General features: G+C 39.1%; 1 protein-coding gene across 1 annotated transcript; it reads right to left on the bottom strand.

The window, feature by feature from the left end:
- Positions 1 to 295: 295 nt before the first annotated feature.
- Positions 296 to 12,705, bottom strand: LOC105387102 (odorant receptor 46a-like). Its single transcript, XM_038122065.2, has 9 exons — positions 12,443 to 12,705; positions 11,555 to 11,684; positions 9,758 to 9,950; positions 9,247 to 9,395; positions 3,607 to 3,673; positions 3,272 to 3,371; positions 2,644 to 2,745; positions 974 to 1,129; positions 296 to 630 (listed from the first exon to the last, which is right to left on the bottom strand). The coding sequence occupies exons 1-9, from the start codon at positions 12,620 to 12,622 to the stop codon at positions 574 to 576; spliced, it is 1,134 nt and encodes a 377-aa protein (XP_037977993.2). The 5' UTR covers positions 12,623 to 12,705; the 3' UTR covers positions 296 to 573.
- Between the last annotated feature and the right edge of the window lie 5,015 nt (positions 12,706 to 17,720).

Genomic DNA, 17,720 nt, shown 5'->3' with positions numbered 1-17,720 from the left:
CCGTTACATAATATTATGTACGATGTATCTAGATATTATAATATGTAAGTAGAAACATTTAATTAGAATGAATGTAAATTACAAATCTTGTATTACTGAACTGGTAACTAGAAACTAGATAATAAGAATAAATCTTTTAATAGTTGACTTCCAGAGAAGGTATAACTCGGGTGGATAAAGACAGGACAAGAAAATGGTGGCCGTTACATATTTATTTTTCACAGCATGAGTCAGATTATTTTTCTTTATCCTCACGCTGGTTTCCTATTTGTAGGGATGAAAACATTATTAATAATTTAGTTTATAAATAAATTAAACACTGTAAACTTTTGCTATTAGAATTTATTTTAATGTCATCATTCGTTTTAATACATATCTTAGTAAGTAATAAAGTAGATATTTGATGCATTATACATGATTTTAAATGCCTTATTAAAATGCCGCCCTACTAGTTTAATAATAGTGCACAAATCTGGTTTCTAATCTCGCAGTTTTCTATGAGATATGCTAGGAGCTACGAAAGCCAAAATTACACTACGGGAGCCAAAATCGTAGATAGTTCTATTCTAAATCTTAGTTTTCAAATTTTCGCTCTAACACTGCGAAGTATGAATACGATGACTTCAATATCTGGAAACAAAGAATTAAAGTAAGTAAGTATAAAATAAAAACCTGTAGATCAATATAAATCATTAGGTAAGGTAGCTATGATTGCTTGTGATTCCGTCATGAATTACTAGATAGTCTAACTTCTTGTTGTTGTACGAGTATGTTTCTGAGCGTACCAGAGCCCGTAGCATTAATTTTCATCGTGAACGTGAAGTAAAATTACTCGATGAATTTTGTAGGGAAATTTTAGTTCTGCTACCGACCGCCAGCGCCAGGGGCGCTGTTCATATTTTCATACAAAATTACTCGATGAATTATACTTCACGTTCACGATGAAAATTCATACTACGGGCTCAGAACGTACCGCAGTAAACGTGAGCAGCGACAGATGGAACATGTTGCCGGCGGACATGGCCAGGGGGCGCTGGGCGCGGCGCATCAGCAGCAGCAACATCCGCTGAGTCGGCAGCGAGGTGCGCTCCCAGCCGCTGTGGTACGCCGCTGCCGCCACCACCTCGCTCTGGAGGTGTACAGAGTATAAGGCAGAGAAATCTGACCCCTCTCGGAAGCATTGTTACAATGAGAGGGGGGTCAGGTTTCTCGGCACATGACCGTACATGGAGACATCATCAACAGAAGACCGAGTTTTTTGATCCGTAGTAAATTTTAACAATTAGGCTGCGGGTACGAAACTTGTGACGGGCGCAGCGACGACGGCGGGGCGGCGCGAAGTGCGATGTACTCAAATGCGTTGTGTACGAAATCGAAACGTCGTTCCGCCAGTCGCAAGTTTCGTACCCGCAGACTAAAGACCATTCACGTGTCAAGCATGACTCTGCATGATATTCAGAGATTCTACACATACATTTTGATGGATTTAAACATTTAACACTTGGACTCGGACTCGGATGGTTGTGATTTATAACCAATGGCTGAGTCAACTACGCATCGAAGCGGACTTTTTAGGATGAAAATAGATCGCACTGATTGCAATAGTGCAACGCACACGTCCTACAAACAGATGTTGTAATAAATATGTAAATCAGAAGCTTAAAATGGATGGAAGGGGCCGTCCATTAAAAATATCGGCGTCCGCTATCGATACCGAGTATAATCGTTTGCAATAGAATGATTCTATTGGAAGAAATGAAAAAGCTCGACGGCATTTTAGACACGGCAAGCGATGACACAGTGGTTCCATTTATAATTACGGTCACCGGCGACACTTCTGATAGTGATGATGACGAAGACGAAGATTTAAATTTGTTTTAATAAACACTTTTTATATATAATCAGTTTTATTTTATAGTCTATGGCTTATATATTTAGGGCCTGTTCCACAATGTCTGGTTAGTGGCTACCTGTCGGATAAAATACATACTGTCACTGTCTAAAAAATAATGACAGAGAGTGACAGCATGTATTTTATCCAACAGGTAGCCACTAACCAGACATTGTGGAACAGGCCCTTAATCTAATTAGAACACAATGACATCACTATGGGCATAAACAATACGCTGTCAATGTCAGCCCGCCATATTTGTTTACATGATTGTTGGATTCTATTGCAAACATTGACAAAAGAATAAAGAGAGGACATGCCATATCAACGAAAAAAATGCGCTTACCTAAACTTTGGTGTCAATTAAAATGGCGGCTTTTTTCTTGAAAAATGTAAACAAACAAATTGTTTGACAGCTGAAGTACCTTGTGTTTGGATGTCAATCTTGGTCAATCAACATGGCGACCGATCGCAATGTTGTAATTTTAGGCAAAGACAAAACTACTGTTGTCCTTTTTTACGTACGATAACACCAATAAGTTAAAAAGAGACGACGATATATTTTTAAGTACCGATTTTTATGCCAAGTCCTCTTTATTCTTTTGTCAATGATTGCAAACGATTATACTCATGTGGTATCGAGAGGAGGGTATCAATATTTACCTACTCAGTATCGTTCGGAGTCCGAACCCTAGTCCTACGCTTTCCTTATCCAGACTCTATGGTCTACCTACGTTTGAGGTCGTATCTACCTTGTGCATAATGATGTTGCCAAAGTAACAGTAGACCAGCAGCTCCGACAAAATGCACACGAGGTAGAAAACTAACGTTAATAGCTGTATTGGCTCGTTGGTCTGGAAAAATAATAAATAAAATTACTTATACATGATGGCTGCAAAAATGGTATATTCGCAAGAGGTGACTTAAGAGGACCATTCTGGACAACTTTTGGTTTATCTTCGGCAAGCTATAGCTTTTTTGCAGCAGTCTGTACCTATACTTAATTATATACATAGTTCGTAACTACCTATAAATTACTAGTTGTTCCCGCGCGCTTCGCTTCGCCTTAAAAAGGTTTCCCGTGGGAATTCCGGGATAAAAAGTAGCCTATGTTCTTTCCCAGGGTCTAGACCGTATGTATACCAAATTTCATTCAATCCGTTCAGTAGTTTTGGCGTGAAAGAGTAACAGACAGACAGACAGACAGACAGACACAGTTACTTTCGCATTTATAATATTAGTTAGGAAGTTAGGATTGAATAGCTAACTGGTACTCAGTGGTATTACGGCCCAGGACAAAGGAACCGTAATAAACAGACTAGACGCAATAATGGAGAAGCAAAAACATGTTTAAATTGTAGGTGCTCATAGAGCAATTACCATGACTATCTTGAATGCAGTCAGGCCGATGACGATGCAGGACGCTACAAACTGAATGAACACTGGCAGCCCAAATATGGCCTCTAGCTCGTTGACAAAACTGAAATTTAACGCAATGCATTATTAATTAATGCCTTTAAAAATGTTGGTGGAAGGAGTTTTAATGTGAGGTTTTGTATGAGTAATTATGATAAAACTAAATCTTGGATGGAATTGTATAATAAGTATATGGTGGCTATTGTATAAAAGTATGACACCATAAGCGGTTACTTATTTAAAAAGCCATTAAAACTTATAAAAAAAAAATATAGTTAAGTATTTTTCAATTTACCTACCTGATGATTTTCATATGATATTTGACGCAATTTACAGCTTCAGTGTAGTTAATATCGATGTCGTTATCTGTAACGATTATTTAAGTACTTAACTAATTTACTATTGATTGAACATAAATACATTACAATGCACAACCTTACTTATCTTTACATAACAGGTCAACCAAGATTCAAAACTACTTAACTGATAATAAAAATAACTCTGGATAAGAATAAAAGGGATAACAAGAAACAAAAGAGACAGAAAATGGAGCCTTGAGGGACGCCTGGTTTTCCAAGGGCTACCAGGGATTACATTATTAATAGACGCATTTTTCCTGAAATAAAAATGACATATTATGTATCTAGCCTATCTGAAACCTAGTTAAACATTGTGAGATATGGCGTTTCGACTTTCTCCGTGTTCGGCATCATAAGGGTCACAGTGACAGTTAAATAAAGTCCATTTTTCTCTCCACCTTTAATTTGCAAGGTGCGGGTGCCTATATAAATAGAGTGAGTCGCCCGCGCGCCTCAGTTGTAATATCACCATGCAGAAATGACTAGGTTTCAGATAGGCTAGATACATAATGTCATTTTTATTTCAGGAAAAATGCGTCTATTATGTAGTCTGAGCCTATCTGAAACCTAGTTAAACATTGTGAGATGTGTTTATTATCGCATGGTGGAGAGAAAACCATTAACTGTGACCCATAAGCTACTGATGAGTATATCAGCAGATAAATATTTGAATCTATAAATTTATAATGCATAGATTTCTAGGTAATAGATATACTAAAAAGAAAGGTATAAGTATACATAAGACTTAAGTACTTCCTTATTATTCCTGACTTGTCAGAAAGTTATGGAAGGTATGTACCTATACATATAGGTAGGTATTTATACATATGGATACACACAGTGCCTCTTCGAAAGCAATACTTATAAGTAATTATTGATCAAAATCTTGTTATTGTCAAGGCAATATTTTTAACATACACTAGCCGAATGGATGGAACCAGTGAAATACTTTGCAACAATATTTAAAAGCTGTAAAATGTAGAATATCGATCCAGGCCGCTGGGGCTCAGGTCAGCACATGCTGACTAGGGTATGTAATTCTGGACTGACCTCAGAAATGCAGCAGCCGACCCTGGAGCCTCGAGGACCTGCTCAGTCAGCCCTGTACGACGACACGGCCTGCAACACCTGGCGCGGCATCTAGTCCTTGGAACGAGGAGTGGTGCTTGAAGGGAAGATAATTTTACTAAATATCTCAGCCTCATCAGCTACTGGAAAAGATTAGATGAAGGCTGTGACACTGGCGGATAACTAAGTATTCAGTTTTTCAAAACATGATGCAGGTCACTATATTCATATTCTAGATTGACAAGTACTTAACACACAGTCTAATTTTGTATTCTAACTAACTCGGCGGTTAACGAGTTCCTGTGCAGTCCTACTAGGAAGGAAAGTTATTTTATAAGCCTTTGCACCGATTTTGTGGGCTACTATCATTCTGTATCATCATGTGTGAATATTATGAGCTCTGGCAGCATTCCTTGGTAGATGACATCAATTAATAAAGATTGATTAACACAACAATAACAATTGTAATAGTTGATAAATGAAACCCGGCTAACATGTCTTAGCTGGGTAAGTAAATGATCAGTCATGCCACCAGGATAAGTAAAATGTTCAGTACTTCATATGAAAAACATTAACAAGGTCACCTTTAGGTATGTTCGTCAACACTAAGGGCAGGTCTCGGCCAAAACCTTAAGGCTTCGCCTTGTTGCAACTTCAAAGGTATGTAGGTAGGTACCTACTTACATTGTTGTAGGTTCGATTTTGAAACCATTAAGTCAACCTAGATAAAACAAAATAAAATAGCTCGATTAAATAAAGATGGTACGTAAAGATGTTAGTTGTACCTGATCAGACCTGATGCAACGACAGCCAACATAGACTCTCTAATCTGTGGAAGCAACAATCATGGTGGCGGGAACATGGACAGTTGGACGAGCCACCTCGAGCCTGACTTATCAATCAGAACTGACAGTTCGCCAACAGCGGATAGCTTGCGGCTATCTATAGGTAAACTTAGGTAGTTAGCTATACCCACGAAAAAGTCCTTGGACATCGATATGACAGTGGAACGGCGAATAACTGTGACACTCTTTAAAACAAAAAGGCTTGTTGTTGTCCAGCTAAGGAAGGTTACCTGCTTCAGCGACCTGGTATTGCATTATGACTAATAATTATTACTTATTTAGAAAGTTTTCAGCAAACTCTAATAAATCAAGCAGCTACCATGTCACCGCTGCCCGGTTATAACTCTGTACTAGCTTAGTAGATATATATACCAGTTTTAGCCTTCAGCTAGAGGCCAGAGAGCTCCTAAATGAGATGCGAGTACGAGCATGACACAAGTAATTTTTTACTTGGTAACTAGTTACGTAACTAACCGAAAGATCCATAAAACAGTTGAGGATTACTCAAAATGGAATTGTGAAAACGGCACGTCTGCATCTTAACCAGTCAGTCTAAGTAGTTTCAGCAGATACAGTGTTGAAAAATAGTTATGAAACGTTTGCGCCAGAATCGAATTAAAAATACATTTTCATTAGAGAAGTCGTTTAGGCATGAATACCTATTCATGCCTAACTTTCACCCTTTGGATTGTGCTCCAAATGATGACCTTCGAAATTCATAGAAATTTAATGACGACTGCCATTGTTTATTATCTAGCTCCGTACATTGAGTAGGGCTGCGGCTACACATGATGTGATACACAGTACACAGTAGGTATATGCATGTTCCCAGAATAGTGGAAGTTATAATTTTACCAAAAGGTAGTCGTCTCGTGCAAGAGCACCGTTACTCGATTTATTCGATAATAATAATAATAATAATGTCCTCCTAGCCGAATTTCGACCACGGCGGCCAATCTCAATTGAGATCAGCCATCTACGCAGGAGTAGATTATAGTGCCCAAGTGTGTGCGCAGTACACAGGAGCACTCTCTGTTCCATCACTCTCATAGCCCAATGGGACGGATTGACCGACACGACTGGAGAGAGCTAGGCGCAGGACCGACTGCTTTACATGCCCATCCGACAGCATGGATCGTTTCACTGTTTCGGACATCAGGTGATCAGCCTTCTATGTCCTAACCAAACTTAGAACCACAATTTAGAAACACAAATTGATGGTCCCACCCGGGAATCGAACCCGGGACCTCTGGGTCATGAAGCGAAGCTTCTACCACTAAACCACAGAGGCAGTTTCGATACACAACTAGTAGACAGCTGCTGCGTAGGAGGTTCACGCATTTTTCAACAAAGAGTTCGGATACACACTCACAATCCACTGGGACATAAGGAAGACAGCTAATATGGTGCCACTCAGAAACCGCGATGACACTCCGATCATGATCACCCGACAGTAGGATCATAATAAATTCGGTAACTTGTGAAGCGGTATGGTATAGCAACAGCGACTTTCACGAAATCAGGAATTAGTTCAGTGCTTTTAGGTTGAACACTCGCCGGTGGGATTCACTTTGCTCACAGCCGAGAAAAGAAAAGACTCAAAGCTGGAATCTGCCGATGTGTCATGACACTTAAGATAGTGTCTGGGGGGTTACTTTATATGACGAAAAACGAACTTTCAGTGCACTGCGGCGCGAGCCGCTCTATCTGTTTGTATGTATTAAACGTGCCGATAGCACGACAGCTCTCGTTCGTTCGTTTCTCATCAGTATAGAGTAACGCTCCTGTACTTACCGTGCGTCACCATTCCCATGAGCAGTCCAATGATCTTAAGGCAGTTTAGAACAAAAGCTGCATTAGACAGTTTCTTCAGCAGAGACATCGAAATAAAAAATTGATTGCACAACTATCCCCAGGAGCAGTCTACAGGTCACTTTGGGCAGTTCAGAAGAAAGCTGCTTTAATAGAATACACTTTTAGAAGCGGTGCACGTTACCCGATTTGTCGTCATCCATGCCGATGCGGCTACGGCGACTGCAGGTGGTTACTCAGGCTTCCTTGGTGTGCCCTTGTATGGCTAACATGACCAACCTTGGCAGTAAAAGTTCGTCTGCATATGCCCAAATCACTGATGAATAGCGCACGTTACTCGATACCTTCTAAATAAGTCACTCATAATGATGGCTGATGATGATGATGACCGTGCTAGCAATAGTGCAGGCGGTTCCGCTGAGCATAAAATCTCTTCCCAGACAGGGGGCGTTTGGATCTGGCAACCAGAACAGGAGTGCCAGGTGTGCGCAGCGATGCAGGTGGGACAACACAGCCGCCAGGGCAGGAGTGCATGGCTGGGTCTATGCAGCGATGCAGGTAGCACAAACCGGTGGCCAGGGCCAGGACCGGGTGTACGCTGCGATGCAGGTGGCACAAAACGGTGGCCAGGGCCAGGACCGGGTGTACAGCCGCCAGGGCAGGAGTGCATGGCTGGGTCTATGCAGCGATGCAGGTACCACAAACCGGTGGCCAGGGCCAGGACCGGGTGTACGCTGCGACGCAGGTGGCACGAGACGGCGGCCAGCGCAGGAGCACAGGGCCGGGTGTATGCTGCGATGCAGGAGGCACGAACCGGTGGCCAGGGCAAGAGCGCAGGGCCGGGTGTACGCTGCGATGGAGGTGCCACAAGACGGCGGCCAGCGCAGGAGCACAGGGCCGGGTGCAGGTTACACGAAACTTCAATTTCACCGAATCGGCCTGCCTACCCTCAGCGGGTAGGTACCGGCGGATCACATTACTTGCCGCACATGCCACAATGTCCCAACATACTGAAACTCGGAGCCACGTGCTTCCTGTAAAAAATCCTATGACGGTCCTGGAAAGCTCCTGTTTGTAAAGCCTTACATAAGCTATAATCAAGTGCATTATTGTAATAGCAAAATTTTTATCAACTGTTTTCTAAAAATATTAGAGATTGAGGGTAGAAAAATATATTTTTATTATTTTTTCCTGTATAAAATTAACATATGCTTTACTTAAAGCGGTCATTAATGTAAGTATCTAGCTCAAGCGCCACTAGTAGGACCGGAATATGTGATCAATCATCACCACGACTATTGAATCGGACCCTACTGCGTGGGATAAAAACCCCAAGCGCCGGAGCATTATGACAAGTGGCTGAGCTTTTAAAAGCAGTAAATAATAGCATTTTACTCACGGCTTATCAACTCAAACCTTCGTTGCGAAATCCTCAGCAATGGCTGCGTGCGCAGCAGCCGGCAGGCCCCGCGCCGCCTGGTCCGCATCACGCTACAGCTCCCGGCAGCGAGGACTCCGCAAATTCAAATTATATTTTTCCCCGTCGGAGCGAAGCCGACGAGAACCGTGGCTACATTGAGCCATTTTGCCGAAGTGTTCACTTCAAAAATCAAAAACCAACTGAGGCGCGCGGGCGACTCACTCTATTTATATAGGCACCCGCACCTTGCAAATTAAAGGTGGAGAGAAAAATGGACTTTATTTAACTGTCACTGTGACCCTTATGATGCCGAACACGGAGAAAGTCGAAACGCCATATCTCACAATGTTTAACTAGGTTTCAGATAGGCTCAGACTACATAATATTGATACTATGTTAAAAGAATTTGATGTAGAAACTTAGAAATATTATTACGTTGTCCAATGTGGCTCAGTTCGAAGCTGAGAACGTCAAGTTGAGCGGACGCCAACACTATCAGACCCCCCACGAGAAAGTCTTCTGCCGTGTCGCCCAGCGCATTCAGCACTATGCACGTTAGTTGGTAAATAAACATCATTATGAAGCTGAAAATATAATAACACAATAATAAATATAACTGTTAATATACTGTACTTATAATTTGTTGTACCTTGAACCTTGTCTAGAAGAATATTTTATAAAAACATAGAAAGTTCCATCTACCATTATCTATTGTGTGTACAAAGGATCTACATCCTATAAATATCGTAAGTGGCTTATTAAGACGAAACATTAGACTGCCTAGGAGGTGTCCTAGCCTCTAAGTAAGGATAATTAATGGCTACCTTCGATAAAAGTCATGCTGTCACTATCTGAAACATGATTACAGAGAGTGAAAACATGTCATTAATCCCACAGGAAGGCATTATCCGGACATTGTTAAACAGGCCCTAAATGAAAAACTTACAAAGGAGAGCCGCTGGTCATGTACGGGTAGTTCAACGGGACAGTCAGGGTTGGCTTCAGCATGGGGAACACGCCCCACATGAGGGCGGTAAACAAGGTCGAAGCCACCAGGAACTTACTGACGAACCACGCGAACCTACACGTCGACTCCAGAATCGCCTTCTTGGCCGGCTCGGAACGGTCGAAAGATGGATCTTGAAGTCAAATAAGATTGTGGTAGAAATGATGGTGTTAGTTAAAAATGCGTTTAACTATGTAAAAGAATACTGTACTGTACACATACGTTGAGTTGCACATAAAGGAACTTTAAGGTCATAGCTCATTAGAGTCAACCGTCACCAACCCCGCACCGTCTCTTCGCACGGCGCGGCGTCCACTCGTTGTCGACAGGTGATCCACGGGTGGACACCTTTAATGTATAGCTGGCTTTCTTTCACAGTATATTACTTATGGACATAAAGGGACAGACTTAAGTTTTAATGCTGAAATTACGAGGGCGGGTCAATAAGTCCGTGACTTTTATAATTTCCCGCCACTTAACTGAAAGAACAACACTGCTCCTGTCAACAGGCAACTGTCAGTTGACATCTGTCAAAATTTGGACCAGTTACGTCACTTGGTTTGTGTTTTACACCCGTTTTTAGCAACTACCGCGTGATTTAAAAACATAATGGAAAAAACTGAATTTCGTGTGCTCACTAAGCATGTTTTTTTTGCGGAAAAAAAACATCACTGAAACCAAGGCTAAGCTTGATAAAGATTATGGGGACTCTGCACCATCAATATCTATGGTAAAAAGTGGTTTACTGAATTCCGTTCTGGCCATACAAGTACGGAAGATGCCGGACGTCCATGGCACCCAGTTGAGGTCTCTACACCTGAAATGATTGAAAAAATTCACGGCATGTTGTTGGCCGATCGGAGATTGAAAGTGAGAGGTATAGTGGAAGCCACAGGGATATCACGTGGCTCAGTGGTTTCAATTTTGAATGATCACTTGGGTATGAAAAAGCTTTCCGCAAGATGGGTGCCGCGTTTGATCACAAACGCAATCGAATGACAACTTCGTAGAGGAGTGTTTGGCGTTGTTAAACCGAAATTCGGACGAGTTTTTGCGCCGTTTTGTAACCCTGGATGAAACGTGGATCCACCACAACACACCAGAGACCAAACAGCAGTCTAAACAGTGGGTTTCTCGGGTTGAATCGGCGCCAAGGAAGGCCAAGGCTGGTATTTTGATGACCTCGAGAAACCTCATTTTTTGGAAGGGATAAAAAAATTGCAGATACTTTCGACAAAGTGTATAGTGCTCAAAGGAGACTACGTTGAAAAATTAAAAATAAAATTATCCAAAAACCAGTATTTTCTTCAAAAAGTCACGGACTTATTGACCCGCCCTCGTATCTTAAAGTTCTTTTCTGCAACTCGGACATAGACTTCTAAATGAGTCGAAATCGTAGCTATAAATAACAGTTAACTGCAAAAAAAAAACACAAAAAAACACGCACTCACGCCTTGTACTAATGTACTCCCTTGCGGGGTAGGCAGAGGTGCATTGCTGCCAGAGTGTTATGTTTGTCACAAAGTAATAAGTGGCGGGCCTATTGCCATTTTACGGGCACATCCAAGACCCGAGAACAAATATCTGTGTTTAAACAAATATCTGCCCCAGCCGGGAATCGAACCCGGGACCATCGGCTCAGTAGTCAGGGTCACTAACTACTACGCCATTCGGTTGTCGGCAATGCACCATTAATTTATTTATTCACAAAATCATTGATAGATTGGTACCACAGACCGTCCAACAGATATAAGAGGTGCTTGATCCTCGCTTGCCGCCCCCATATGGTCATAACTTTGGCCACTTGAGCTAGATGCGTCAGCAGCAGCAAACTCACTTCCGCCGTTTCTTCGAGATCATCGATCACCTGTTTTTATACAATGTGTAAAGTATGTAGTGTCCGACAACTCTAACTTTGCAACGGGTAAAAGATTGGATAACTTTTACTGGTAGCCCTAAATGCTAAATTAATGAAGAAGACTACCTAAGTACGGGTCAATTCACTCGTACCACAACCACAACCACACCACAACGATGCCGTGTGGTCGGGCGTATATTTAGTATTGAAAATGAATAATCCAATTCACAAGTGCCACATTTGCCGTTGTTATCGACGCACACACATCGCAACCACATCGCGACGGCAACGCCGCCACACGGCGGCGGCACCGCGGCCACCTGCTCCCACGTGGTTACCACATCGCAACGACAGCGACAACGCAACCACATCCACGTTTTGTCGCTACCACAACGCAGTTGGCAAAAAGCCGCTGCGACACTATTCACACGTAACCACAGCTTGACCACATTATGTGGCTGGGACGTGGTGTGCTTGTGGTACGTGTGAATTTACACTACGTCTCACAGTATCAGTCTCAGAATACTAATTGTTTCATTGTTTCTCTTTTGGTGTTGGCAATAGTTTCTGTTGCAAAGTTCTGTTATCGTTGTGCGGCTGTATAGTTAACTACATTGTATGCCATTTAATTACTTGTTACAGGGGTCACTCTCTAAATCGATTACGTGGGTCTCTATCTCGTTGTATAAGCGTGCCGATTGCGTGAGAATTCTTATTCGTTCGTTCGACGATTTAGAGTGTGACCCGCGGTTCATCCATGCTTTTACCTGAATCAAATGTAAAAACTCAATTAATATGATACCGCCAAACAAAAAAACTTGAAAGAAAGAGGCGTAAATGAGATACAGTTTTTGTAAATGCGGTTTCCCATCGAACATTCTAGGAGACCATACGCCCGTTACCACCATCGCTGCTATTGAAATCTTCAGGCAACTTGTATTTTTCATACTGAGCACTTTTTGTCGTGGTTGTTTTATATTTACAAAATCCTCGATTATAGACCAACGAGTAGATTTTTAAATTGAAGTTAACAACACTGCATTCTACGTATTGGGACGTACCTACTGTCTGGCAGTGGGTTTCTTCTTGTCTGAATGGTAAATACTTACCATCCTATTAATTAAGTCTAATTATTATGGACAGTAAATAGTGCACCACCTAGGTACACTAAGAACCACGTAACTTGCAGAATATACTTTCTAGGTCCTCTTGGAGAAGCGGGTGTGCATGGCGCATTTCCATCCTCTCCATCACGGAAAAAATATATATTATATTTCATCATTATAATAATAATAATAAAAATATATTATATTATAGTCATTCATAAATGCTACCGAATTTCACCATACGTATAAATGTAGTCGACTGCCTAAAGTCTAAAGTCTGTAATTTAAAAATGTTAAGTCCCAATTTCTCCATAGTCGGTTATCTAACCGACCAGGGATTGGTTCATCAATTATACATCATCTTCATATAAAATTCTTGACAGTTGTGTCAAAATTTAACCACTATAATAATATATAATACCTGGTAATGCTCTAACCATGGAAGTAATAAGTACTTAACCGACTATGGAGAAATTAGCCTTTGGTAAATGTGACCCTAAATAGTTTGTTGTTTGTTGTATTTGTGACTAAATATACCTACACGGACTTCTTTAATGATCCGAAGTGTACAATCACATTGTATATTGACATTGGACTATCGTGAGACCCGGGCCGGACTGTTGCTTATGATTGACAGTGATTTTTGACACAATGTGCTGTTCAGTGGTAATTAAATGAAAACGATGACAACTTCTAAGCAGGTTTATACGTTTCTACCTACGACGGTTATACAACAAGCAGTAAATTATGGGTTTGCTGCTTTAGGTATAGCTCATAAGTAGTATTAATAACTAGCTAGTAGCTAATCTAAATCCCATCAACAATGAAGGTTCATACTTATTCTTCATCCACTAAGGGCCACCAGTAAAACTGACTTATTTTACCCGGTGCGACGTTAGCGTAGGAAAGTTAATTATTTTGAAAGAATATGTGATATTGCTATAAGTTATGTTTCATACCTACCTGATACCTATATGATTTGTTATTGTTTTAACTATGCACAGTTAAAATTATAAATTTTATTCGGAACTTTACGTTCTAGGAAATAAAACGCATTATATACACATACAGTAACACCATTTATTAAAAATATGTAGACAAGTTGTATATAACTAGAGTTCACAATAAATTAATTAAACTAAGAGAAGCTCTGAAATTGGTTTAATATCTATCTACCAACTCAGCCCATGTCGGCTTTTGTATTGCACACTTATGAAAAGAATAGGCAAGCTTTTTTTGCTGATTGGATATTTTTCTGTATCTAGGACAAAGCCTTACTTTGATTTATTATGTGAAAACTTGTTGAACAAAGTTTTATTTTACTTAAAGACCAATGTAAGTATAGGTAAGTATACGCATGCCTAAATAATTACAGTCGTAAATTAAAATTATAATAGTATGAATAATTATATTACAGGAAATTTTACAGTGCGGATAGGTACAATTTGGTGCACGTAAGTTGACCACCGTGAAAACGCGTTTTTGCATCAAAACCATATTTTTCTAACAGTGTAATCATAATATTAATCAATTATGTTGATCAGTAAGGTGATTAATCACAAATAACTCCTGCCCTAGACGATTGCAGAAGCAAACCATTTTTTCAAATACTTACTGAATACCAAGAACTCTCACTCTTATCACAACTTTTGTCTATGGTGGATGTTTCTTGCATTCAGTAGCATGCAGGATATGGACAGCAACATCCACTTTTTTTTTAAAACTACAACTGTCTTTCACTGTCATTGCGGTCATCTTTCGTAAACCAAAGTAGTCTACATCTACATAATCCAGAGAAAAGCTGGTCGTTGGAGAAAAAGTGAGGCCGTCTCAACTCTCAATCATAAACTATATAAAAAAAACATTACATAGGTACCTACAACAATTTTAAACAATACCTAAACGTGAATCAACGCATTTAACTGAGATTTTACCTCAAAAATACATAAAATACGTTTATTTTCTTAGTTAGCACAATTTGTTTATTACATATACTTGTTAAGTATACTTTTAAGTTAAGTTAAGTTTTTTGGATTCCGCTGAATGCATACATAGTCAAAAGATTACAAACAACATCAATAAAATAAATGTGCATACCTAGTTCGTATGTTTAAATTCAGTAAGTACTTATACTTAAATAATAAGATATGAATTGAAGTAAAAAAAAAACATAAAAACATAAATGCTGGGAATTACCTATTTTGAATTTGGGAATGTTATAACAAGATAAATAATAGTTATATAATTAGATCATCATTGGAACAAAACGAAGAAAGCATACCTAATAGTTTGAAGTATATCAGTAAAAGACCAAAGAAAAAAATAACCTAACTATGTATTTAGAAATTAAAAACCCTTTCTTGCTCTGCCGTGTCAAATGATGTATTATAGCCGACATGTGGCACAATGACCCTACTTAAATGTTTTGACAAAATGATTAGGAAACTATGGTTAATATGCGAAACTGCTTTGGTGTGTGATTAAACTTTGGTTTTAATAAAATTGGCAGCTATTATGTAGATCATATCTCTGAAATACATATTTCTATGAATTATAGAAATAGGTTATAGGAAGTTTTAGCTATTGAAATGTTTAGTCCCTCTCTGTCAAAGAACAAGGGGGTTAGTAATAATTAATGGTAAGTATACCTACCTCGCTGCCGTCGACAGACAGAGATGGAGAACCGTTGTGTCTGCCCTTTGCCCCACGGGGGGGTCATAGGACGCCAAGAAGAAGAAGAATACCTACACAGAGCGGTGTTGCAAAACTGGAACAGTGTATAGCCGATATAGAGGCTGCTCAGCATTTTGAAAAACTTTTGTATTAGTTTGTAAAATTCGTAAGTAATAAAAATAACTCGACATAGGTAAAAGTTACGAGACCAACAAAGTTTCTAACTATAAGATGTAGAAGCAATTTTAACGAAAACATTAAATTTGCTCTCCTACGTATGTTCTAACTAATTGTAATTACTAATAATTAAAGAACAAATCTGAGCAAAAAAGGGTTTAACATGTCACTAGAATCTTAAATTATTTTAAATTAATTTAGTTATGCAGACAGTTACTTTAAGAATTAGGCCTCACGGGTCACGATAAAGTTTTAGTAAGTATGGCAGAAGTTATCATTATTAGGTATGTAGGTATACTAGGTATACATATATGTACTAAGAAAATAATTTATCTATCTAGAGGCAGATACTGGAGCGGTAGTATTCCTAATTACAGTTGTTCATTCTTATTCTATTTTCTAAGTAAGTACACAATTAAGTTTTTTGACATCAACGAACTATAAATTGGTAAGCTCATAGATTTGGGGTAGGTCCAGTAGGTTTAGTCTTTTAGGTATATTATAGAACAAAATAATAAGCTTTCAACAGCTTCAATGTAAGTGAGATACTTTTTGACCGTTCAGAGTTCTTTTAAATCCGTTCAGGTAGTATAGCCTTATTGATATTATACCAAGCTGCAAGTGTTAGTGCCAATTTCTCCATTATCTGTTAGAGCATAACCAAGGAGTAGTGGTTAACTTTTGACACATCTGTCATGAATTTTATATGGAGATGGCGTTTAATTAATATTCCCTGTCGGTTAGATATCCGACAATGGAGAAATTGGCACTTATATAGTGTATTTTGTATGTACAGTCTGGGGTTAAGGAAATATGACGCCTCTGACGTAACAATTGACGCTCTGAGAGGTCTGCCGAACCGAACCGGCAGTAAAGAGGAAAAATGTCTGAGGTAAAGTAACTCCGAAAATACATCACAGTAACCGATTCCGGTATACATCTTATATAGCCATAATAATATAGTTAGGCTGTTGGTACCACAGACTAATATTTAGTATAACATATTAGTCTATGTTGGTACTTACATACTGAACTGCCCCTTCAAATAAATAAGATACGTCTGCTGGCGTGAACAGGAGGAATGAGGAAGCGGCTTAGTTATACAGTTCGATACAAACAACTTCATACAACTTGAACATAGCATTGTCACTCACATTTGACTCAGACTTACTTATTACTATAACACCAAGGCTCGCTACGCTTCATATAAGTAGGTACTTAAACCTTTAGTTTGGTCGGTAGGTGGGCAGTTCTTCTTTTTAACCTACATAATGGATAAAAAATTATCCCGAATTTGAAAAAAATAACTTTATCTTTTTGGTGAATTCTTATAATTTTTATGATAGCTACATTTCTATTCTATCGAAAAAGGTGGTTGGCCGCGAGGTTTAAGTATTTTTTCAAGATTTTCAGAACATGATACGTGGATAAGGCAAAGAAAATTACACCTTCGTCACAGAATCTTTTATTTTATTTTAACGAAATAGTCTTCGTCGATTAAAATGAAACTTTTTTGATACGTTAATAAACAAAATACCATTTTAGAAAACATATGAAGGAATGGATTTTTAGTAATAACAAAATATTTATTAAGTAGTTATTACCACTCTGTCACAATTTCAGCTAAAATGAAGCTTGTTTTTGCTATAAATATTTTTCCGCTACTAATTACAGTCAAAAATTAACAGCATAGACGTTAACATCAATGACTAAATTTAATATGATTTTTCCAAAGTTGCACTATTTATAACATAACATATAAACGACCAAAAATAAGTTGATTACCAGGAGACACCAATCGTTACAGAGTGGTAAACGATGTGACATAGTTGTTATTCTATTAGATATGCGGCAGCGTTTTGGAATAAAACAGTTTTATTTAAAAATAATAATTTAGTAACTTACATATAAATCATTATGGTTTCAAGTTAGTCAAAAATTTACTGGAGATATCTTTATTATTAGTATAACTAATGAAATCACACTTGAGAACCTCTAGAGAGTGAAATATCCGTATTTCAGGAACTTAAAGGACAAATTTGTTCCAACTACATAAAATAATGTTTATCTGCACAAATAATATTTTCGG

The sequence above is a fragment of the Plutella xylostella genome, chromosome Z (assembly GCF_932276165.1).
Source record: "Plutella xylostella chromosome Z, ilPluXylo3.1, whole genome shotgun sequence".
NCBI lineage: Eukaryota > Metazoa > Arthropoda > Insecta > Lepidoptera > Plutellidae > Plutella > Plutella xylostella.
This window is presented reverse-complemented; position numbering and strand designations above follow the sequence as displayed.

Excerpts from the sequence above, each read along its gene's own strand:
- LOC105387102 (XM_038122065.2), bottom strand. The coding sequence starts at position 12,622 with ATGAAAAATACAAGTTGCCTGAAGATTTCAATAGCAGCGATGGTGGTA. Across the intron at positions 11,685-12,442 it reads AGTTTTTACATTTGATTCAG|GTGATCGATGATCTCGAAGA; the intron begins GTAAAAGCATGG and ends GTATAAAAACAG. Across the intron at positions 3,674-9,246 it reads ACTGAGCCACATTGGACAAC|ATAACGACATCGATATTAAC; the intron begins GTAATAATATTT and ends TAATCGTTACAG.